The sequence below is a fragment of the Rattus norvegicus genome, chromosome 2 (genome assembly GCF_021556685.1).
Source record: "Rattus norvegicus strain SHRSP/BbbUtx chromosome 2, alternate assembly SHRSP_T2T, whole genome shotgun sequence".
Classification (NCBI taxonomy): domain Eukaryota; kingdom Metazoa; phylum Chordata; class Mammalia; order Rodentia; family Muridae; genus Rattus; species Rattus norvegicus.
The window spans coordinates 233,529,717-233,555,782 of record NC_141535.1 but is presented as its reverse complement, the minus strand read 5'-3'; the positions used below and the strand labels follow the sequence as shown (position 1 = coordinate 233,555,782).

General features: G+C 41.8%; 1 protein-coding gene and 1 pseudogene across 1 annotated transcript; both read right to left on the bottom strand.

Annotated features, from left to right (window-relative positions):
- Nucleotides 1–11,482: 11,482 nt before the first annotated feature.
- Gbp5 (guanylate binding protein 5) lies at nucleotides 11,483–25,796 on the bottom strand. The gene is given in 11 exon segments (NM_001108569.3): nucleotides 11,483–12,364; nucleotides 14,192–14,373; nucleotides 14,491–14,593; nucleotides 15,359–15,571; nucleotides 16,641–16,921; nucleotides 18,027–18,269; nucleotides 18,606–18,799; nucleotides 19,389–19,498; nucleotides 21,132–21,259; nucleotides 22,168–22,408; nucleotides 25,596–25,796. Coding segments are annotated over 10 exon segments (1,761 nt in total). The 5' UTR covers nucleotides 22,358–22,408; nucleotides 25,596–25,796; the 3' UTR covers nucleotides 11,483–12,247.
- LOC148006772 (Nuclear RNase P) lies at nucleotides 25,099–25,204 on the bottom strand (annotated as a pseudogene).
- Nucleotides 25,797–26,066: the final 270 nt, after the last annotated feature.

The window sequence follows — 26,066 nt, the reverse complement described above, 5'->3', positions numbered from 1 at the left end:
CATAGGTCCTTGCACCCAGCAGGCACAGTTGGCACTATGCAATTCCCTCTTGTGTCTGGACTGTGGGAAGAGTTTAATCTCCTGACTTCTCAGGAATATATGCACTTCTGAGGGTCCAGCTCTCTCTCCCCCACGGGATTTGGGTGCAGGGAGCTGTTTGGCCAGTTCAGTTTGGTCCTGTTCACAGTCCAGAACCATGGGTACCAGCCACTGTCTGTTCTTATATCTCTGAGGCACTGTGCAGTTTCCCCTTGGACCAGGGCTATGTGCAGAGGTATGCAGAGGTGGCAGTGTGTCCTGCGGTCTCAGGATGTCTGCACTCCTGGGTGGTCAGATCTCTGTTAAGCATCATTTTTAACTCACAATTTTTCATGTCAGGGTGATTCTGTGACTGGTACATAACTTCATGTTGTGTTAAGGGGCATCTATATATAGACCAGACTAGTAAACTGCCCATGCTTGATGCTTTCTTAGAGGCTCCTGGACATCATCTTACTGAGCTAGGGGCACGGTCAGGCCTGAGAACCATCACTCAGTGTGTCTTGGGGTTACCTTTCATGTGGGAACGCCTGATGGATTCCTATCTATTAGCTTAATTAAAGTAAGCTTCTCGCATAGAGCAAAGGTAAAATATGAAGTCTGTGAAATAGTAGTTGTCAGACTCAAGGCTAGGACATGAATGCACATCATTGCCATAAGAAGGGATGAATCAGGCACATCTGGGGTCAGGGCAGGGGTCAGCCACACAAGTTTTAGAGCTTTCACAATCTGCTCTTTTATGTTGCTTTTTAAAAGACATAACGGATCTATTTCAGATTGACCTGGTGTGATGGTTTGCACATGTTCGGCCCAGAGAGTGGCACTATTAGAAGTTGTGGCTCTCTGTTCAAGTAGTTGTGGCCTTTTTGCAGTAGGCATGGCACTGTGAGTGTGGGCTTTAAGACCCTCATCCTAGCTGCCTGGAAGTCAGTATTCTGCTAGAAGCCTTCAGGTGAAGATATAGAACTCTCAGCTCTTCCTGCACCATGCCTGCCTGGATGCTGCCATGTTTCTGCCTTGATGATGATGGGCTGAACCTCTGTACCTGTAAGCCTGCCCAATTAAATGTTGTTCTTTATAAGAGTTGCCTTGGTCATGTTGTCTATTTGGCAGTAAAACCCAAAACCTAGAGCACAATGAGATCTCCCTGAATCACCACTGATAATAACCCAACATGTGGAAAATGCAGTAATAATGTGAGTTCAAGGATTGAGCAGAATCTAAATGGATCTGAGCCTCTAATGAGCTATATATGCCTTTGTGTTTGCCTCTGGGTACATGCTTTTGGGTAACTCTGAACTTCCCTCCAGCACTGTCGGGCACTGGCCAGGCCTCCGCCAGACTTGACTATGAGCTCCAGCATCTCTTGCTCTTAAGTGGTTTTCTTTTTCACACACCTTTATTTTCTCCCTGGTTTGGTCAATGCTTGCCTTGAATCATCCCCTTTTTAGTGGCCATGACTTACTATTGTCTCTCTTCTGTTCTTAGCCATTTCTTTGAGTGTCTCCCTCATGACCCACTTGGCACTATGCAGAAGCTGTGGAGAGAGGAGAAGACTGCAGACTGCCTGGGCTAATTTCTCTTGAGCCATCAAGAGTTGATTTTGGAATATGGTGGGAAAGGCTCAGCTGGCCACCAACCACAGTGACGCATGCCATTGTCCCAGATTCAGCTGGGTATGCCTTCCAGGGAAACGGAGCTATGCCTTTAGCTCTAAGAAATTCTTCCCACCCAGCCTTCTGAGAAGCTCCACCCATTAACTTGTATAACTTGTATTCTCACCAGTAAGAACTCTGACTGGAGGATGGATTTCCACATCACTGCCTTACTGTCAAGAAACTGCCCAGAGAAACACCATTGCCTGAGGAAGCACCAGGAAAAAACAAAGCAGACACAATATCTTCTAAATATATCACTGTCCTATATAATCATATACTGGACACAGGGAAGTTCAAGTCCTTTCTTTTTCTGTTTTTTATTAGTTAACTTGTTTATTCACTTTACATTCCAGTCACAGATCCTCTTCTTCTCCCAGTTTCACCCTCAGAGAAGAGGAAGGCTCCCTTCGGTACTAGTCATGGAACATCTAGTCACAGCAGGACTAAGTGGATCCTTTCCCACTGAGGCACAACCAGGAAGTCCAGCTAGGAAAAGGACATCCGATGGCAGGCAACAGAGTCAGAGACTGTCTGATGCTGTAATGGTTAGGGAACCCCTATGAAGACCAAGCTGCATAGTCTGCTCCTTTCTTTTTGTCTAAATATTTATTTTATGTTCCTTAATATACTGTAATTGTCTTCAGACACACCAGAAGAGGAATCAAATCCCATTACAGATGGCTGTGAGCCACCATGTGGTTGCTGGGAGTTGAACTCAGGACCTCTGGAAGAGCAGTCAGTGCTCTCAACTGCTGAGCCATCTCCCCAGTCCCAGTCTGGTCCTTTCTACTCCTGCATCCTTGCAGTTTCCTTCAGGCCATGGATAAAGTAATGTCTAAACTCATGCCAGACATGAAACCTCCCCACAGTAGCTTTCCTCATCCTTAGATGATCCCTGCCCAATGACACATTCACCACTCAGACCAAGTTCCGGGCAACCAGATCACTGTGACCGTCCACAAACATTTAAGTCATCATTTTGATACATCTGCACATTGTTTTCCTTCTGCCTGATTAAAAGCACAACATGGGCAAAGATCTGTGAGTCGTTCTTAGGGTCACCCTAGAAAGCACATGAGGGCAAAGGGCTAAGGAACACACTCTTCATTCCTTCTACATTTCCAAGTCTTCGCGCTGGGCTTTAGGTACATCAATAATAGCCAAATCCCAAAATTTTGAAGGCAACCAAAAACTCCAAATCTAATTCTGGATAGGAGTACCAATCCAATCAGAACCTCTGTTTCAGTGTTATGTATGTAGAGGAGAAAATGACATTTGTCAGCATGGGTGGAATGTTTGGGACCATCCATTAAAACACGATAGGTACAGAATTAAAAACTATTTCTACATCAAGATTGTATTTACTGTAGTTATATTGGAGATGTACATGCTACCTAAATAAATCTAGCACACTGTCAGTAGCTGTTTATAAATAGCCATGCACTGTATTCATTATATTGATAAATATTTTCATAGGGCAACCATATGACTATTTTCAGAGACAGACACACATGCAAATATAAAATGTAAATAATATAATCATCTCTGGCAGGATGACAAGAGTTTGTGATTGTATAAAGTAAAATGAGTAATTTAGATAAGGTGAACAGTGCTAAGAAACTTAGTCAGAAAGACAGTGGACAGATAGGGCAATGTGTGCGTTTGATGGCAAGATTCAAAGCCAACATTGTTGGGAGGAACGAAGCTTGGTTTTCTTGCTTGGAATTCATCACTGTACAAAATGAATATATAAGTACACACACACACACACACACACTACTGAGTCTATTTAACATTGTTCATATATACTTCTGTACATGTGCCCATTTGAGGTCGAACTACTTACAGGGGAATTTTCCTTGGAAGAAACCAAATATCCCTTAAAGCAGCCATTGACTTCCTGTAGCTGCAGGAGTGCAGTCATGTGGACTTCCCTCTGTCCACATTAGCATCACCTCTGATGTTGCCATTATACCACTTTTCCTCAGGCAAACATACTGGTGAGATTTTGGGGGGGGGCATTTTCCCTGTTCTGACAGCAGGAGTTCTGCCCTCCATGTCTCATGATCTTTCTGCCCTTCCCATTTCTTTCCTCAGCCTTAGGTGTAGGTGTTGGATCACATATGTATATTTCTGAGTTCTAAAGAAAGGAATCCATGGATTTGCAAGGCTGAAAGGTGTGAGGGTTTGTTGTTCATTTGCCCACCTTAGCTTTTGTTCTTACTGCAAAATGGGGACTGAGATAATGAAACCTACGAGATTGTAACTCTGAATTTAGCTGTAATGAGATTAATCCTAGCATATTATGTTGATGCATGCAAGAGTTATACATTTTTTAATGTACAATAAAGAGATAAGAGTAAATCCAATGGTAATTTTGATGGCTAGTTAGTACAAAGGGATCGGATGTTTCATAGCATGGTGGGATCCATGGAACATAATTATATACCAAATATACAAAGTACACATTCTGACAGCCAAACCACTGTAACATGAGTGTAATTTCACTAGAGGAAAATGCCTAGTGCCATCTGAGCCCCCTGTGCACAGGGTCCCGAGCAAAGGCGGGTCAGGCCCTTCTGGTTGCTGCCCTCAGAGCTGAAAGCCGGATCTGAGAAGCGACTCCAGGCCCAAGACCAGAGACAAGACCAATTCTTCTGCTCCAAGTGACCTTCCTGGTAGACTCAATTCACACGCCCACAGGAAGACCTGAAGACCAGTAGACAGGAATGACTAAACGCCTGAAAGCAGAACACTCTGTTCCCATAACTGGCTGAAAGAGAACAGGAAAACGGGTCTACAGCACTCCTGACACACAGGCCTATAGGACGTTTTAACCACTGTTAGAAATAATAGAACAAGGTAACACCAGAGACAACATGATGGCAAGAGGCAAGCTTAGGAACCCAAGCAACAGAGACCAAGACTACATGGCATCATCAGCCCACCAAAGCAAACACTGAATATCCAAACAAACCAGAAAAGCAAGATCTAGATTTAAAATCACACTTGATCATGATGATGGAGGACTTCAAGAAAGACATAAAGAATTCCCTTAGAGAAATACAGGAAAACACAAATAAACTAGCAGAAGCCTATAGAGAGGAAATGTAAAAATCCCTGAAAGAATTACAAGAAAACACAATCAAACAGGTGAAGGAATTAAAAATGGAAATAGAAGCAATAAAGAAAGCACAAAGGGAGACAACCCTGGATATAGAAAAATCAAATGAAGAGACAAGGAGCCATAGATACAAGTATCACCAACAGAATGCAAGAGATAGAAGAGAGAATCTCAGGAGGAGAAGATTCCATAGAAATTATCAAAACAACTGTCAAAGATATTGTAAAATGGAAAAAGATACTGGCCCAAAACATACAGGAAATCCAGGAAACAATGAGAAGATCAAACCTAAGAAGAGAGTGAAGACTCCCAGCTCAAAGGACCAGTAAATATCTTCAATAAAATCATAGAAGAAAACTTCCCTAACCTAAAGAAAGAGATGCCCATAAACATACAAGAAGCCTACAGAACTCCACAAAGATTGGACCAGAAAAGAAAATCCTCCCATCACATAATAGTCAAAACACCAAATGAACAAAACAAAGAAAGAATATTAAAGGCAGTAAGGGGAAAAGGTCAAGTAACATATAAAGACAGACCTATCAGAATTACACCAGAATTCTCACCAGAGACTATGAAAGCCAGAACATCCTGAACAGATGTCATACAGACCCTAAGAGAACACAAATGCCAGCCCAGGTTACTGTATACAGCAAAGCTCTCAATTAACATAGATGGAGAAACCAAGATATTCATGACAAAACCAAATTTACACAATATCTTTCAACAAAGCCAGCCCTAAAAAGGATAACAAATGGTAAAACCCAACACAAGGAACCAAGTCACACCCTAGACAAAGCAAGAAACTAATCGTTTTGCAGCAAAACAAAGAGAAGACAAGCACAAGAATAATCTCACATCCAAACACGAGTATAACAGGAAGCAACAATCACTATTCCTTAATATCTCTCAACATCAATGGACTCAATTCCCCAAAAAAAGACACAGATTAACAAACTGGATATGCAATGAGGACCCAACATTTTGCTGCCTACAGGAAACACACCTCAGAGACAAAGACAGACACTACCTCAGAGTAAAAGGCTGGAAAACAATTTCCAAGAAAATGGTCTGAAGAAGCAAGGTGGAGTAGCTATTCTAATATCGAATAAAATCTATTTTCAACCAAAAGTCATCAAAAAAGATAAGGAAGGACACTTCATATTCATCAAAGGAAAAATCCACCAAGATGAACTCTCAATCCTAAATATCTATGCTCCAAATACAAAGGCACCTACATACATAAAAGAAACCTTACTAAACCTCAAAGCACACATTGCACCTCACACAATAATAGTAGGAGATTTCAACACCCCACTCTCATCAACAGACAAATCATGGAAACAGAAATTAAACAGAGACATAGACAGACTAAGAGAAATCATGAACCAAATGGATTTAACAGATATTTATAGAACATTCTATCCTAAAACAAAAGGATATACCTTCTTCTCAACACCTCATAGTACTTTCTACAAAATTGAACATATAATTGGTCATAAAAGAGGCCTCAACAGATATACAAAGATAGAAATAATCCCATGTGTCCTATGAGACCACCATGAGCTAAAGCTGGTCTTCAATATCAGTAACGAAAGAATGCCCACATATACATGGAACTTGAATAACACTCTAATCGATGATATCCTGGTCAAGGAAAAAAAAAGAAAGAAATTAAAGAATTCATTGAATTTAATGAAAATGAAGGTACAACATACCCAAACTTATGGGACACAATGAAAACTGTGCTAGGAGGAAAACTTATAGCTCTGAGTGCCGGCAGAAAGAAACAAGAGAGAGCATTTATCAGCAGCTTGACAGCACACCTAAAAGCTCTGGAACAAAAAGAAGGAAACACACAAAAAAGGAGTAGAAGGCAGGAAATAATCAAACTCAGGGCTGAAATCAACCAAGTAGAAACAAAAAGGACTATACAAAGAATCAACAGAACCAAAAGCTGGTTCTTTGAGAAAATCAACAAGATAGATAAACCCTTAGCCAGACTAGCCAGAGGACACAGAGAGTGTCTCCAAATTAACACAATCAGAAATGAAAAGGGAGACATAACAACAGAGCCAGAGGAAATTCAAAAAATCATCAGATCCTACTACAAAAGCCTATATTCAACAAAACTTGAAAATCTGCAGGAAATGGACAATTTTCTAGACAGATACCAGGTACCAAGATAAATCAGGAATAAATAAACCATTTAAACAACCCCATAATCCCTAAAGAATTATGAATAAAGAAGCAGTCACTAAAAGTCTCCCAACCAAAAAGAGCCCAGGTCCAGATGGGTTCAGTGCAGAATTCTATCAGACCTTCATAGAAGACCTCATACCAATACTATCCAAAAGATTCCATGAAACTGATACAGATGGAGCACTACCGAATTCCTTCTATGAAGCCACAATTACTCTTATACCTAAACCACACAAAGACCCAACAAAGAAAGAGAACTTCAGACCAATTTCCCTTATGAATATCAACACAAAGATACTCAATAAAATTCTTGCAAACCGAATGCAAGAGCACTTCAAAACAATCATCCATCATGATCAAGTAGGCTTCGTCCCAGGGATGCAGGGATGGTTCAATAAACGAAAAACCACCAACATAATCCACTATATAAACAAACTGAAAGATAAAAACCACATGATCATTTCATTAGATGCTGAGAAGTTGTTTGACAAAATTCAACACCCCTTCATGATAAAGGTCCTGGAAATATAAGGAATTCAAGGCCCATACCTAAACATAGTAAAAGCCATATTATACAGCAAACCAGTACCTAATATTAAACTAACTGGAGAGAAACTTGAAGCAATCCCACTAAAATCAGGGACTAGACAAGGTTGCCCACTCTCTCCCTACTTATTCAATATAGTTTTCAAAGTCCTAGCCAGAGCAATCAGACAACAAAAGGAGTTCAAAGGGATACAGATTGGAAAGGAAGAAGTCAAAATATCACTATTTGCAGACAATATGACTGTATACCTAAGTGATTCCAAAAGTTCCACTGGAGAGCTATGAAACCTGATAAACACCTTCAGAAAAGTGGCTGGGTATAAAATAACTCAAATAAATCAGTAGCCTTCCTCTACACAAAAGAGAAACAAGCTGAGAAAGAAATTAGGGAAACGACACCCTTCATAATAGTGCCAAATGTTATAAATACCTCTGTGTGATTTAACCAAGCAAGTGAAAGATCTGTATGATAAGAACATCAAGCCTCTGAAGAAAGAAATTGAAGAAGATCTGAGAAGATGGAAAGATCTCCCATACTCATGGATTGGCAAGATTATTAGAGTAAAAATAGCCCTTTTACCAAAAGCAATCTACAGATTCAATGCAATCCCCATCAAAATTCCAACCCAAGTCTTCATAGAGTTACACAGAACAATCTGCAAATTCATCTGGAATAACAAAAAACCCAGGATAGCTAAAACTATCCTCACCAATAAAAGGACTTCTGGGGGAATCACCATCCCTGACCTCAATTAGTATTACAGAGCAATAGTGATAAATACTGCATGGTATTGGTACAGAGACAGACAGATAGACCTGTGGAATAGAATTGAAGACCCAGAAATGAACCCACACACCTATGGTCACTTGATTTTTCACAAAGGAGCCAAAACCATCCAATGGAAAAAAAGAAAGAATTTTCAGCAAATGGTGCTGGTTCAAATGAAGTTCAGCATGTAGAAGAATGCAGATCGATCCATGCTTATCATCCTGTACAAAGCTTAAGTCCAAGTGGATCAAGGACCTCCACATCAAACCAAATACACTAATATCTCAAACTAATAAAAAAAGTGGGGAAGAACCTTGAACACATGGGCACTGGGGAAAATTTCCTGAACAAAACACCAATGGCTTGTGCTCTAAGATCAAGAATCAACAACTGGGATTTCATAAAACTGCAAAGCTTCTGTAAGATAAGGGACACTGTTGTTAGGACAAAACAGCAACCAATAGATTGGGAAAAGATCCTTACCAATCCTACAACTGATAGACAGCTTATATTCAAAATATACAAAGAACGCAAGAAGTTAGACTGCAGGGAGACAAATAACCCTATTAAAAAATGGGGTTCAGAGCTAAACAAGGAATTCACAGCTGAGGAATGCTGAATGGCTGAGAAACACCTAAAGAAATGTTCAACATCTTTTGTCATAAGGGAAATGCAAATCAGAACAACCCTGAGATTTCACCTCACACCAGTGAGAATGGCTAAGATCCAAAACTCAGGTGACACCACATGCTGGCGAGGATGTGGAGAAAGATCAACACTCCTCCATTGTTGGTGGGATTGCAGACTGGTAAAACCATTCTGGAAATCAGTCTGGAAGTTCCTCAGAAAATTGGACATTGAACTGCCTGAGGACCCAGCTATACCTCTCTTGGGCATATACCCAAAAGATGCCTCAACATATAACAAAGACACATACTCCACTATGTTCATAGCAGCCTTATTTATAGTAGCCAGAAGTTGGAAGGAACCCAGATGCCCTTCAACAGAAGAATGGATACAGAAAATGTGGTACATCTACACAATGGAATACTACTCATCTATCAAAAACAATGACTTTATGAAATTCATAGGCAAATGGATGGAACTGGAAAATATCATCCTGAGTGAGGTAACCCAATCACAGAAAAACACGCATGGTATGCACTCATTGATGCGTGGATATTAGCCCAAATGCTTGAATTACCCTAAATACACAGAACACATGAAACTCAAGAAGGATGACCAAAATGTGAATGCTTCACTCCTTCTTTAAAAGGGGAACAAGAATAACCTTGGCAGGGAATAGGGAGGTAAAGTCTAGCACAGAGGCAGAAGGAACACCCATTCAGAGCCTGCCCCTCGTGTGGCCCATACATATACAGCCACCAATCTAGATAAGATGGATGAAGCAAAGAAATGCAGGCCGACAGGAGCCGGATGTAGATCTCTCCTGAGAGACACAGCCAGAACACAGCAAATATATAGGCGAATGCCAGCAGCAAACCACTGAACTGAGAACAGGACCCCCGTTGAAGGAATCAGAGAAAGGACTGGAAGAGCTGAGGGGGCTCAAAACCCCATATGAACAACAATGCCAAGCAACCAGAGCTTCCAGGGACTAAGCCACTACCCAAAGACTATACATGGACTGACCCTGGGCCCCAACCGCATAGGTAGCAATGAGTAGCCTAGTAAGAGCACCAGTGGAAGGGGAAGCCCTTGGTCCTGCCAAGACTGAACCCCCAGTGAATGTGATTGTTGAGGGGGAGACCATTAATGTGGGGAGGATTGAGAGGGGAACACCCATATTGAAGGGGAGGGGAAGGGGTTAGGAGGATGTTGACCCAGAAACCGGAAAGGGAATAACAATCGAAATGTAAATAAGAAATACTCAAGTTAATAAAAATGGAAAAAGAAAGAAATACCCAAGTTAATAAAGATGGAGAAAAAAAAAAGATGAGCGTCATTTTTATTTTTACAAAGCCTGATGGAAAATACCAAGGATCATCTGAGATTATAGGTAGCAACCAAGAGGAAACTATTGTAGAGAAATATCTCTATAGAGGGCCTAGGGCTTGGTCTCTCACTCTGTAAGTTCACTTTAGGAAGAAAATAATGAGTTGCCTACCTATGCTTCAGCCTTAGTGAATTCCCAAAAAAGAGCAATATGTCCTGGGACTCAGGGTCCCAGGTTGAAGGACAAGCATGAGAGACAACTTCTGACCATGTGCCACCACTTGGCCACCCAAGCCATCTCCTCCTGTTTTTACCCAACAGCAAGTGGGGAAGTCGTAATTTGTATTCATTTCTTCTCCCTTTCTTTCCACCCCCACCATTTCTTAAAAAGTATTCATGTTATTTATTAACATGATTTCTTCCTTTCATAGCAATAGGATAGATAGATAGATAGATAGATAGATAGATAGATAGATAGATAGATAGATAGATAGATAGATAGATAGATGTGATCTCTAATCTCTAATGCTATCAGCCAGAAGTAATCACTATTATTTTGTTGAATGTTCTTACACACTATGTTCCCTGCTTATTGTGAGCTCTATCTGGACTGTAACATCAGGAAACTAATTTAACTTGATTTCTATTCCAAGTGAAACAGTAACGATTCAAGCTCCAAAGTAAATATTTATTTAAAATAAGAAAATAAATGTTAGTCAACGTAGTTATAAATGTTAAAAAATGCTACATTTTACCTCAGTTCTCATTTTTTCTTGCTTCTGCTCCAGTGCTTCTGTCCTATTACATGTGAATTTCAGTAGAAGCAAGAATTTTAGTATATGAAATTGAGACATACAGGAGAATCAATTTAGTGAATTTTACATTTTTATTCCATTTTACTGAGCAACAGAATGAGACTAACATAAACAGGCAACTCTCTCTCTCTCTCTCTCTCTCTCTCTCTCTCTCTCTCTCTCTCTCTCTCTCTCTCTCTCTCGTCTTCTGGATGGATACAGGCAAGAACTATTTCCAGCTGAACAGCGATACTAAGCCGATGCTTGCCAGATACATTTCAATGGAAAAGGGAAATGCACGTTCCAAGCACAAAGCTATCAATCTTAATTATGTTAGGCACAATGTACAGCCCATAATTAAAAGAATCTTGAGACACAGAAAAGCCAAGCACAGTTTTTTTTTTAATTTTATTTTAAAGAAATAAAGCAAATAGACCCAGAAACAGGGTCAGGCTTAGAATGGTCACAAACCGTTTAAAAACTTTAAATTTTAAATCATCAAAATGATTTAAACGTCAGTATAATGACTGTGGTTAAGAATCTGATTGAAAGTGAGCAATATGCCTGGGCAAGCATAGACTTGAAGGAAGAAAAATGGATACAGATGGGGCCAGATGGTGATTTTGTGTATCGAACGCAAAGCCTTAGTGGAAGACTTTCTTTATCATTAATCACGTAACCAAAGATAGAAGGTGGATGCAGCAGAAAAGACAATCGGGAGGAACAAATTTTCCTCCAAGTGTGAGTGACATGATCCTTAGCCACGTGACAAGGTTGACTATAATGTGTTTGGGCTCGCAACAAAGAAATGGAAAGGAATATCATGCAGATGGTCAGCTGATTGTACTGAGGAGCCAGCCCCTCTGTCCACGGAGCAGGGGCCCGCACCCAGTTGAGAAAAACAAATTTTTTTCTGATTTCTCATTGGTAACCCTTCTTCCTGTGTCCACCAGTAAAGGGGATGCCATGTCAATTGCAGATATTGGCCAAGTTCTATTTGATTAACACCCCCTGAGTAACTATCTCCAGACAGATGTGGCAGTTAGTCAGGGGGCGCTGGGGCTTCTTAACTATTGGTTGTCTGAAGTCCTTCGGTCTCTTGTTCCTCTGTGTCTTCAATGAGAAGCAATAAGAAAGGGAGGACCCAGGTTTTGGTGTATTAGATTATAATACACTGGTCATGTTCGTGGTGGCTTATTACCCTCATGTTTTGGAGCTGCTGTTGAAGTGCTCTGAGTTGAGCTTCCTGCTCTGCCTTGATCCTTTCCATCTCTTCCTAAGAAACAATAAAAGAGAAACAGTAGAGCTTAGCAAAAACCACTAAGATCAAACTCTGTTCTCATTCTGAACCCATTAACTTTTCCATACTTATGCCAACCCCTGAAACAACCCCTGCGAAGCTCTCCTCCATCAGCACATGTGTCGCCTACGATGTTCTATCACGTTTCATCCTTTTTCTCTACTTTCAGACATCACATGTTTCAACTTCTGAGCTGCTAGTGTCTTTAGAATTCCATCCCAACACAGCCTTCTTCCTTAGACCGAGAAGTCTCCTTGGTGATCTCGGTCACATATTCACTTCAGTTCTCGCCCGCACATGGCCGACATTTTTCTACAGGAAATGTCTGCACACAGAGCACTGAGGTGACACCCTGCCACCCAGAGTGTCAAGTGCAGCCCTTTGAGTCTTGATGAAGAGTAGGGTGTGGTCGCCACACTTGGATCTGCAGAAGTGATTGTCTACTCTGCCTTCCAGGAGAGCACTGGGATGTTAGCCTAGCTCTGAAGACAGCTACCACCTGTAGACGAACTCCCAAGTCAGGGGATGGATAGGGACAGTTTTATAAGAGTGATAGCTAGGAATTTCACAGCAACTCTGCAGAAGCAGCAATGCTGAGAAGTCCCATCTGCAAGCCTGTGTGCTGCCTGCATTTGGATTATTTTTCTGGGAAGTCACAGAATTCACCTGAGTTCTAGGGACACAATAGTTATGCTTCTTGGCAATTGGATTAGCGAATGCATACAAAGGGCTTTGCACCTGATAAACCATACTACTGATTCCTAAATGTGGTAGGACTAAATCAACAAACTGCAAGGTAAAGACCATGGGAAACAGCAATGGGTAAGACAAGACGGGAATGAAGAGACAGACCATGAACCTTATGTAAAAAGCGAAACAACAACAAGAACAGTGACAATGATAAGCCACCATGATAAAGACACATGATTGTCCAGAGCAGAGGTAGTTAATGTGATTAAGAAATGCCTTCATTCTTATTTAATAATTGATGGTGTACACTCTACCAAACATCACTTCAAATCCAAGTATCAGAGCATGTGTTATAATAATCTTGTAAAGCACATGTTGTTGCTGCCTCTACACTGCACCTGTTGTGCCAGGAAACATTCCTGAACCCCAAAAGACCACCAGGAAGACAATTCCGAAGCAATCGCATTCTGGTCTCTTTGCTCGAGCTGGAGCTTAGGCCTCCTGCCAATCCAGACACAGAGCAGGAAGGTGGAGCCATGAGCCTAGTTTTAAGCAAGCATTTATAGAGGCAAGTAGGGGGTATATAGCCTAATATACATCTGATTGGGAGGCCATTATGGCCTTTAACATAATTGGTTGGTGCTGGGAACCAAACCATAAACTTCTGCTTTTTTTTTTTTTTTTTTCCTGATTGGTGGTTGTTAGGAAGCGAAGTGCCAGGGGCAGGCTTGTGACCTTGGGGTGTAGATTCATTGGTGAATAGCCTGGAAGCTGGTGTTAGATGCAGGTTTTGTTGGAGGGTAGGGTAGTCTGGAAGCTGGTGCTGGGTGTTTGTTTGTTAGTTAACTTGAGTTCAACCTTAGATCAGGTTCTCTAAGGTGGAGTCTGAACCTCAAAGATTTGGTCTCTCACAGACAGAGGGGACAACTTGTATAAACATGTTTGGTAAAAGGTGGTGCCTGGGATTGGCACCCCACAGTCTGGCTTCAGGGTTCCTGCCCTGAGCTATCACGTGATCCTGTCTCTCCCTGTGAGCCTTAAGACTGTCACCTTGACAGATGGGAGAGAGATGAGTAACTGAGTAACATCTGAGAGGAAATGGTTCACAAGTACCTGGACCCTCTGCTTCTGCTTCCTCTGTTGCTCTCTCTGGAAGTTTGCCCTCTCAAACTCTATTTGCCTCAGATGCTCTTGATGCCTTCTCTCCTGCTCTACTCTCCTTTGCTCTTCCTGGACTCGAAGAGCCTCCAACCTCTGTGCTTCAGCCCGGGCAGCCTCCGCTCTTGCTTGTTCCTCTGAGGAGAAAGGAAAACAAGTCTCTAGGATGAGTACAATGCTCTCTGCTTGTAAATGCAGGCTGTGCTCGTGTTAACCTTCCTGTCCATCGTGCATGGCCTCCGTTTCTTGCTCACCTTTTTTCTGCTTCTCTTTGGCTGTGAGATCCTGGTCTGTTTGTAGAATTGTAGCGCTCACTGGTTCCTTGGCTTTCAGATATTTCTGCAGAACTTCCTCAGCCTGGAAACCCCAAAACATACCGTCAGAATTAGGAAATGCTAATTTGCAACCTCGGGAATGTCTTTATTTCTTCTCTCTCACCGTCTCTCCTTCCTGGGGGATGCTCAGCCAGTACATGATGGGACTGTCCATCAATCCTCATGTACAAGGATGGTGCCGGCCTGGCCATTCACAGCACCCAGGAGTGCTATTGGGACCAGTGATATAAACACGAAAATTTCAGTGTTTTAAAAAACTAACATGGGCGCTGAAGCAGATATGCTTGTGTCCTCTGAGATATACATCTCTAAGGGCAAGCTAGACTTGGGATATGTCAGACAGTCTTTTGTTTTTCTTTTGTTTTGTTTTGCTAGCAGGTAGGGGAGCTGCTTAAAAACAAAGCCAACGATCAGGAAAACAAAGCATCAACATCAAGTAGAGGTTGTTGGAAAAATGAATAAAAACAAGAAAAATGAATTATGTCATTTGAACTCTGGGATGTATCTACACATGGACCAATTGGCTTCTCGATTTCCTTAAAGTGGCTTCACTAACTGAGATTCTGCCTTGTGCAATCCTTATTAATCCCTTTGATGCTCACGAACATCGATGGCTACAATAGAAGTCTCATGCTCACAGCGATGGGTTGCTCTTATCTACAGCTGTTGCTGAAGCACAAGCTCTTTGCCGTAACATCTGGACCAAGCGCATGTTCAGGCAACAGAAGAGAAACTCACAGGCAGGGACAGAGCACATGACTTCAAATGTACGGGGGATGGAGGATACCTGTGTTCCCTTCCCCGGCTGCTGGCGGTACTGTGCCTTCAACTGTTCTACCCTCTGAAGGAAGAGACTGTGTCCTCCTGGTTTAGCATAGACCCCCCGTGCCACTTCTTGTTCCAGAGGCTGAAAAGTACTCTGAAGTAGGGTTGAGCAGAGGGCTGCAGAAGCATCCTCGTTCTTCCTACAAATCTCATCCCGCTTTGCATTTAGTAGGCTCTTTAGATGGACAAAAACAGAAAACAAACAAAAACCCAGAGAGATATTAGACACATTTCAGAATTTCTGAGAATTGATTTGTTTGTTTTTTTTTTAAGTATCTTCATTTAATCTTCTTAGAAACTTAGAGAATCTATAAAAGACAGCATGCTTATCAAAGCTGGAAAAGTAAGGATAATAATCCATGAAAAGTTATATTGATTTGGCATTAGAAGTTTCTTCATTTTAAAACACCAGATTAATTACGTTGCTTTATGAAGGAAACATGAGAAAGAACTTGTATGAGCAAGATACCCTGTCAAATTCTTCTTAATTCCTTCATAGCTTGCCACTTCCCAATTTGGCAGAGAGGTTCGCTCATGTTTTTCACCATAACCTCCTCTCACCCTCTTTCCTTCATCCACAGAAACCATTCTTAGTGCCAAGAAGTCACCCTCTGTGTGTGTGTGTGTGTGTGTGTGTGTGTGTGTGTGTGTGTGTGTGTGTGCATGTGTGTGTGTCCCACTGAATTTAGTTGAGGTTACTTGAAACTCTTTTATCAAGAGATTTTTCCTACCTTAGATGTGATTTTATGACTGCAGAACTTTAACTGGCACCATAATTTTAAATGCAATCAACTAGACAACCATTTTTTTTCAGTTTTTCTATTTCACAGTGAGTGAGAAATTGAATCACTGTCTGCACCTGCTTATTCTATTAATCCTACATTCATTATATCTTAGTAGATGTGAAGGCAATTCTATCTACTTGATCAATAAAACAAATGCTTTCTTAATGAAGATCTTTAGTGAAGTAAAATAAATTTCACTTTTTTCATGAGGAGAACATAGTACAGGTGAGGGGAGGGAGGTGTGTGTGTGTGTGTGGGTGTGTGTGTGTGTGTGTGTGTGTGTGTGTGTGTGTGAATGTCAAGATCCTTAATAAACTCAGAGCAAGGCCACATAAGTGACTGTCGTCTCTTTCCAGTCTAGTGTTAACTGATTGTTTTAATTCTCTATTGTACGTCTTGCAGAAGTATTCTTGACCTCTCTAATCATGATGTCTAGAAACAAATACAGAAAATAATGACCTCCAATTCTTTCTGGAAACATTGGTCATCATCCTTGAAAGAACGCTTCCTGAAGATTTCTATGGCTTCTTTCTCACAGGTCTTGTGCAGGTCCAGCAGCAGTTGGAGGGTCTCTGTGGGCAGCTGCACCTTCTGACTCATCTGTTGGTCATAGTGAGCAATGGCCTTTTGCACTGCTGCTGTGTTCTCTCTCCGGGTCAAGGTTACCACCATGTTCTCCATGGAAGGAAGAGCCCCACTGTTGATAGCATCCACATAGGTCTGCACCATGCTTTCCAGACCTTCAGAAAAGAAAAAGATGATTACATCACATACAGGAATCTAAGGTCTATATGGAGTCATTCTGACAATGCTATGTATTGCCTAAAGTCTTTCAGTATTTGGGACAATCTTCAAATGGCCCAGAGGGCTTCTCTGAAGAACTATGTAATTAAGAAGACAGGTTGCTCTTTCTTTGAGGAAAAACATACATAAACAACAACAAAAACATAATCTAGTCTTTGTTGAAAGAAGAAAAAATGGACTTCTCAAGACCTATGTGATGGTCTGCATTTTATCCTCCTCCGTAAAGAAATAAGATGACCATATAAAAGTTGTACATACTAATTTAACTAAAATGCTTTAGGATAAAAGTTGTACATAATAATTTAATTAAAATGCTTTACGTCTTTGCTTCTTTAAGTTTCCCTTCCCTTTTCTTTCTCTCAGTTTTCTATTTCATTCACAGTTTTCCCTGTTTGTTTTATTTTGTCACAATTAATGTAGTATGAGTTAATCTCTTCTGTAAGTATGATTCAGTGATCTAGATCTTTTTCTTCATCAGAACTGCCTTGTTTTCCTTGACAGCTTCTGCATGAAGGTAACACAGATTCCTTTCATGTTATCATAAGCGTTTGCCAAGTTCTAAATGATGGGGTTCTTAAAATGAACTGCATTAAGAAGTTTGTGTAGACATCTTTCAAAATCCTAAACAATATGGGGTTCTCTTCAATCTATACCAAGCAAATTCTATTTCTATGGGGAGCATGTATTTATTTATCTTACCTTATTTTATCTTATCTTGTGCATATCAAATACTAAGCCACGCAATAAAAATACAAACCGTTGTGTAACTATGGTCAACCCACATGAGTTAATGTGTTTCAAGAGTAAAAGCTTCTCTAATTTGACATCTTTGCTTTTATTCAATTTGATTTAATTCTGAGGTTTTACTAACTTAATAATGTTAGAGGTGTGCTTAGTATCTGCTATAACTTTGTCAACACAGTACATTGGATTTCCATCATGGCAAATACTGGCCCATTTGTCAATTCATCAACAAATAATCTCTATGTGTCTGTTATTCTTTATGATGAGTTGGAATAAGATCTTCTAAAAAGTACTCACGAGGTCCATTGACCTGGATGCCTCCTGGAAGAGTCTTGGTCTTAGAATGTGTGAAGATGTGAGAACAGAATTCTGAAAGGTTCTGCACAAAATCAGGGTTCAGCTCATCACTGTTGAGTGTTTGAAGCTGAGAAAGTTTACTTCCGAGAGCAGGAGAGTCAAAAACAAAGCATTTCTTTACTGGGAAGAACTTCTGTATGCACAGCCGAGGTAGATTAAATGTTTGGGTCCTTTCATCACTACCTGGAGAAGGAAATACAGGGTTTATGTGGAATATAATTTATATCCACTTTAATCTATGTACTTTAAATAAATGTCCTTACCCATGGTATTGCATAAAGATTAAAAGCTTACTAGTGAAGAAAACAAAAACAGGAGAGAAACTTGTTCGATAACGGAGGACTAATGGAATTTAATATTGAACCTATTGGTTCGTTCTCAATTAAATTCTTAATAACTATCATTGTTATTTTGTAGAAGTGTTGAGAGGGTAAATATGGAAAATGATATACTTAGCTGCATTATAAAAAATATACCTAAGAACATTGCTTCCTTTTCCCCAAACTGAAGCTCTGTTACCTTGCTTCAGCATCAGCGACTTCTCCAGATATTCATCTGATGTGATGGCTTGCCCATTGACTTCCAGGCCCAGGAAGAAATCTCTCAGAGTCCACACCAAGTCTGGGAAGAAGCTCATGTCATCAGGTTCCTTGGTTTCACTGGGATTAGAGGTGTTCCTTGTCCGGAGCAGATCTGTCAGCTCTGTGACACTGCTGAGAGCAGTTGAGGAAGCTGGCAGAAGCGAGCGTGCACCTAAGGCTTCCTTAGGCCTCTTCTAAGTAACCGAGTCAACGGGACTCAGTGACATGCATGGGCTTTGTTCTTTGTTTCTACCACAAATCGTGTTTTAACATGTGTGTGAGCGTGCATGCGTGCATGTGTGTGTGTGTGTGTGTGTGTGTGTGTGTGTGTGCACTTCTGTGTGTGCAGATGTATATCTCTGTTAAGGCTAGACACTAGTATTGGGTATCTTAAAGTTCTCTCCACCTTGTCTTTTGCTGAATGAGGAACTATCTGATGGGTTATATCTAATAAGCTCTGGGAATCCTCCTGTCTGTCCACACCCACATTCAGCCTTGGGATTTTAGGGACAGACTGCCATGCCTTGCTTTTTGTGTGGATGCTATGGATTCAAACTCATGCCCTCATTTTTGTGTCCTCATTTTGGCACACGAAAATTTCACTGACTGAGCCATCTCCTTAGCTCCGGTGATCTGCTTGTTATTAGTCTACAAGGGCTCACAGGTGCACAGGTGACATGTTTTCTTCAGCACGGTGCTGTCCTGGACCACGAAAGGATACTGCAGTAGGTCGATAGCCCCCTGGTCAATTTTGCTCATGGTGTTGTATACGAAGGTGCTACTGAGGAGGATCGCCAGTGCGAAGATCTGAATATCATTCTTTTCATCAACCTAGGAATGAGGTCAAATTCAAAGCCTGTCTCAGGGCATTCTTGAGTGAGTATCACTAAATATAAAACGTTGATATGCAAACGTTAAAGAAAACAAACAAAAATACTTGCAGGTATACATTTCGTATGCTTTTCTCACCAGTTATTTTATACTGATCTATTCATTGCAAACTCACTAGCCTTTCTTGCAAAGATTCTTAGGTAGTGGATACCTAAGTGTTTATACTTATATTTAATACTTAAAAACTTAAAACTAAAGTTTTACAGAGGCAAAACAGAACTTATATGCATCCCATATATATATGTGTGTGTATCTGTATATATATACATATATATATATATATATATATAACACAAACACATACACACACACACACACACACACACACACACACACACACACACACACACACACCCCACAATCAGGTTGCTCACTCCAGAGACAATGCTGTGGGATGTGGGATGAGTTTATAACTATTTTTCCCATCTTGCAGATGAGTAACTCAAGTTCAAAGTATGGCTTGTCATCTTTGACTCTTAACAAATCAAAAAAATTAAAAAGAAAAAGGAGCAAACAAAAGCTCTTTCACAATAGACATTCAAGAGAATGATCTAGCTGTGTCCCAGAACCAGTTCACACCAGTTCATAAAAGACACATCTCCCCCAAATCCAGGGAGGATTCTGCATTGGAAGTCTGACGTCAGTGGTGACAGGAACATTTAGGGAAAAGTCAAGTGCTGCAGACTGAAGTGCTGTATTTGTGGTGAGGGGTGTATACAATGAGAGGATGCCTGTGTGTTCACTGTTCACACAGTGAGTCAGAAAAGAAAAACAGGAAAACATTTGGGGAGACTTTCTCCTTTTGACCAAATCATGGAGTTATGGGTAATATGAGCATGATTTAGGCAACTTGATCTAAGTAGTCACCAACTATCAGCCCATACTCTCTGCAGGGTTGGATTTGTAACAGTGACTTTAATCCCACTATATTTAAGTACCTTGGGAGTACTTAGTACCCCCAGTGCTCATTCTGCCTTGTGAAGGTATTTTTTCACTTCTTGCATCTAAGCTCTGACTATGTAAAAGTGGGGAGAAAAGTACAGTGTGGGCATTTAGTCTAGGCTCCACCCCACCATTACCTGGCGCGTGTGATTGACTATAAAAAGGGTCTGCTTGCCCCCTCCTCTCTCTCTTGCTCTCTTGCTCCCTGCTCCTTCCCCTCTCTCTCCAGGTGCTCAGGGCCAGCCTCTACTCTTCTCTGTCTCTTTGTCTCTCTGTCTCTTTGTCTCTCTGTCTCTCTCTATTTCTCTCTGTCTCTCTGCCTCCACTACCCTCTCAATTCTCCTCCCTATGTCCTGAATAAACTCTATTCTATACTATACCATCATAGGTGGTAGTTGGCCCCTCGGGGGGGTGGGGGGAAGGGACACCTCAGCATAGGCTCGCAAATGTATCCCTTCCCTCACACCTCGACACACCTCCACCAAACATATTCCTTCTTTATTTCTATTCAACACAACATGTGGAGGTCAAATACCAATTCAACTGGTGGTGAGAAGAGAAATCCCTGCTCCTAGAGTATTTAAAGCCAGGAGGAGATGAATCCCATCCAAATGGAACCCACTCTCCTTACCTTCTCCACATCTCCCAGGCCCTCAGTGTCCAACAGAACCAAAGTGTGGTCTGGCTTTTGAGGGTGGGGCACACACCACATCCAGATACCCTTGGTGTGAGACTGAACAGTGGAGCCCACGGAAAAGCCTGAAAAACAAAACGGGCAGAGGTGACAGAAGAGGGATCTGGAATCCGTGTATTCCCTTGAGAGTTCAAGCTAAGATGTAAGGGAGAGAAGATGACAGCAACACAGTGCCATGGCCATGGTGGTGGGACGGATGCAGAGGAATGGGCAAATAATACTATGGACTAAAAGTTAGGATCTGACAGTTTGTTTGTTTTTAATCATTTCATGTAGAGGGCCACTATAACATTCGCCACCACGAGATGGCGGTGGCTTCCACTGCGCCCCACGTGGAAGGCCAAGATAGCTTCCGCCATTACAAGATGGCGCTGGCCTCCGCCACACCAGCCGACTTCCTTTCAGGAAGTTAACTGTGTGCGCATGTGCAAGAGTGCCTTCATGCCAGGTCTTTGCCCACTCCGGGGCGTGCCTAATGAGATCATGGGTAAGCAACCAATCAGGTGTGGATGCGCCGCCGCGCTAGGGTGTATATAAGCCGCGCCATGCGGGCGCGTGGGGCTTCTTAAGATTGAGTAAAAGTTTGGCTGCAGCAAGGATTCGTATGTCCCCGTGTGTTTTCTTGCTGGCGAGAGGTCGCGCGGGACAATTTCATGCTTCCAAAAGGGTAGTACTTTGAATTTATTCTGTTGAATTTATTTGACTGATGTCTTACTTCTTATAAAGGGAACATGTTTTGCCTTTTTTCCCCCAGAAACATATTGAGGAATAAACACATGCTAAGTCACAGTTATATATAGAGAGAGAGCTTCTCTTTATCTACCCGAGCATGCAAACAGCAGCTGTGCTACAAACACAAGTTTTCAGTGTCCAGCAGGGTCCCCAATTTTCTCTCCTCAGACCCTGGACTGGATGCACACAGTGTGGATAGGTGGCTAGAGAGGACTCCGCAAGCATTGTCAGTGACACTCACCTTTCTCCTTCCCAGCCAGCTTGTTCATCAGGTAGGATTTGCCTGTGCGGTAGAGGCCAACAATGGCCACCACCACCACCGGCTGTGTGATGGCTGACAGGATCTCCAGGGCTTCCTGGTTAGTCACTAGGTGTTCATCCGTGTTCGCAATGAGGCATATGGGTTCTGGCATGTGAATCTCTGGGGCCATGTCTGCGATGTTACTTGTCCTCAGGGTTAGAAGTGGAATGACCTGGAATTTCTAGTGTTTAAGGAAAGACATTTTACCCACTGATCCCTAGAACAAATGACCCATTAGGAATGCCAGAGTTTCTGGGAAATTGAAAAATAAGAAATAGCAAAATACAATAATTTCCCGCACAGGTAGATAATAGCATACCTTACAGCCTCTTAAGTGCTTGGGTACACACAGGAAACATATATCCCGGGCCTCTCTATTGACAGTTTGTGTCTAGCTCATTCCATTGGCTTCTGGTTTGCCCATGTTCCTTGGTTTACACCTGCTGATGTCCCTGGAGTAACTAGCTGTCACTGTGTGACCAAACTGTACTGCATTACTGCCCCCAAGCAGCCATGCCAACACATATCATTTTTTTTTAATTACACATTTTACTTTTTGAAGCTGTACTTTTTTTTTTTTTAGAAAAGAAAACATCTTTCACACAGTTGCGGATGCCCTTTATCAGCCCCAAATTTCAAAGCGCGATCATTTTTGAAACAGGCAAAGTGATTGAAAAGACAGCATCACGTCTACCCTGACAGTTAGCTAATAAAAACAGTATAAGCTGAGTGACACAGGTAGCGCTTGCTTGTTTGGCTTCACTTATCGTGGAGACAGCTAACTTTCGTTTTAGTACTGATTATTTATTGGAGAAGCTAAAAAAAAAAAGACACAATCTCCGTTAAGTTCATTTTCATTACAGTATTAGCAGGAAGTGACCTGACCCTGTCGCACTAGCGGACATAAATGTATGTTGCTTCTTTGTTGCTGTATGTATGATCATAAAGGCCTGTTCTCTCCTCCTCAGAGCCAGGGCAGGGTGAATCATGACTCAAGCCTGTGAGCCAGAAATTGAAGCAAGCCTTTTGATGGGAGCAGGCAGGGGAAGATTCATCACAGATGAAGTCACATCAAAGCATGGCCATCAGGAGTGTAAGCGCTTGCCAGAGAGCAGCCAGGAACTGAGAAGCCCAGGTACCAAGTGCTTTTCCATTCCAGTCCCTTCCTGGTGTGGTATCACTACGCTGGGTCCGTAGAACTCTGGTTGCCTTATTTGTACACAGCAGAAATGAGAATGGTTTTCTGCAGCGCGTATTGGCGTGGGAAGCTTGTGGTGATGATCTACAACTGGTTAGAACAAGAATGGTACCAACCACAAGAAAGGGGAGGGGGTGCACTTACAGACCCTTGTGTTTTGGATGATGTCAGGAATAGAAGTGGATTTTCAGCCTTTATAAAGAACATTAGTACTGTGTGTCTCTAGTATTCATAATATTTAAACATTGGCACCAAGTGGTATCTGGATGGAATCCTTAATGCTTTTATCGGAGCCAAATCTCTGATGTCATCGCATAGCGAACATTCCTCAGACTCATTCTTAAATTCATGATTATGCCTTGTGTAGCTCGGCCTGTGACACAGGAACACATTCTCTCTGTCAGAGTCTCACAACTTTTAGGGGACTGGAGAGATGGCTAGCTGTTAAGAGCACCAACTGCTCTTCCAGAGGACCCAGGTTTGATTCCAAAAGCCTACGTGTTGGCTCACAACTGTCTGCAACTCCAGTTCTAAGGGATCTCTGTGGGCACCAAGCACACATATGTTGCATAGACATACAAACAAGCAAACACCCATACACGTAAAATTAAATTTGAAAATCGTTTAAAAATGTTTAATCACATTTGACTTTGCTGTAGGTTCCATTTAATATGCATTTCCAGGCTCATCCTTGCAACTAATCAGCATTACGATGTCACAGGAGCCTCTCTATCTGCTTCCTACAAGACAGACATAAATAAATCAATGTGCATTTATATCCGTCTCTACTAATATAAATCAGTAGATTTATAGTTGGGCTGGAGATAATGGCTCAGTGATTAAGAACACTTGAGGTTCTGTAGACTTGGGTTTTATTCCCTTTGCCAATACCTGGTTCACACATAAATAGAATAATTATTAAAAACAAAAGAAAGAAAAGAAGAGAGAAAATTTCACACAACCGGGAGGACAATAGAGAAGAAGGCCACCAAGAAATCTGAAAGTACAGAGGAGTGCCAGGGATGAACTTTTGGTGTTTGCATTCATATTCTTATCTGCATTTCTCTTGCTTTGATTGCCTTTGATCTGTGTTTGAAGATGGCGGGGGGGGGGGGGAAGGAATCATTTAGCAGCTAAATTGAAAAGTTTAAATATGACGTGCATAAGGTACATGACGTGGCAAGATGTCGAAGAGTTCCCAGGAGCAATCCTCACAGCCAGACCATACTGGCCAGGTAGGTCATTTTTGACATAGAGACAACATTGTAGCAGAGACCGAATTCAACACAAATGGGGTTTAAAATGAATGACTACCCAGGAAAAGCAAACATGGAATCTTTAAGAGATGCACAGCTAAAAAGCCCACTGCTGTGTCAGAAAACCTTTCTGTGTGCCTTGGAATTCCATCAATCTCTCAATCCTTCTCTCTCTCTCTCTCTCTCTCTCTCTCTCTCTCTCTCTCTCTCTCTGTGTGTGTGTGTGTGTGTGTGTGTGTGTGTGTGTGTCTGTGTCTGTGTCTGTGTCTGTGTCTCTCCCTTTCTGTCTCTCTGTGTCTCTGTCTCTCTGTGTCTCTGCCTCTCTGTGTATCTCTCTCTCTCTGACTCTTTGTCTCTCTCTGTCTCTCTCTGTGTCTGTCTCTGTCTCTGTGTCTATGCCCTCCACCCCCCTGTGCTGGCTGTGAATTTGTCCCAAGCTACAGTGATGACTAGCATTGCCCCACACATAGAGCCCTGCTCTCTGGGAATTCACCCCCCAACTAGGGGAGTGCAGGTTAGAGCCACAGGAGGTCCCAGTCTCAGACAATAGCCTTTTACTCTGCAGCTCACGCTTTGATATTCCGCAGGCAAACGGTATGGTTGCCTGCTGATCTGGAGGCAATGCTGTTCTAAGCGGCAATTAGGGATGCCAAGAAGTGAAAATAAGTGGAGAAAACCGTTGGGTGGCATTTCTGCCTTTTCAGTTTAGTCTCTACCCACTCTGCCCTCTCATTGACAAGAAACAACAGCCACACTGAATAAACACTGCGACTGCCCAGACAAACAATTCTGCTTCTCTAATAACACTGTCATTTAATCTTTAATGGGGCTAACCAGCACCCAGACTAGGATGCGTTTCATCCTGGATAAAACAATTTAAAAAATAAACCATGACAGGCTCTGCCAGGTCTTACCTTAACAAACACTGAAGAGCTGGAGCAAGTGCCGGTGATACGCTTCAAACGGGACTCTGCAAGAGTACGTACTCCTCGTGCCCTTATTTATCTGTGCTTCTTCTTCTTTTTTTTTTTATTATTATTATTTTTTTTTTTTGAGAAATAATGACCAGCTCTGGGAATTTCCTTTCCTCTCTCAGCTCTCTGGCAGAGAACTTGCTTATGAAACGCAAGAATGGGAGTCTCCAAATGAGACCTCTAAACTGAAATTGAAACTACACAAGTTCAGACTGTCCCGTTAAGGGGAATTTCCAACAGTGGAAGGCTTGGGTGTCATTGAACTGATTGCCTAGAAGTTGCCCATAATCTGAAAGAGAATGTTGACATAGTTTGCAAATATTTTCAGGCATTGTCTATTTTATTCCTTTTGAGCTAGGGTGGTCATTTCTCTGGTTTTGAGTCCCATTTGTTTTGAAGGGAAACTTCATG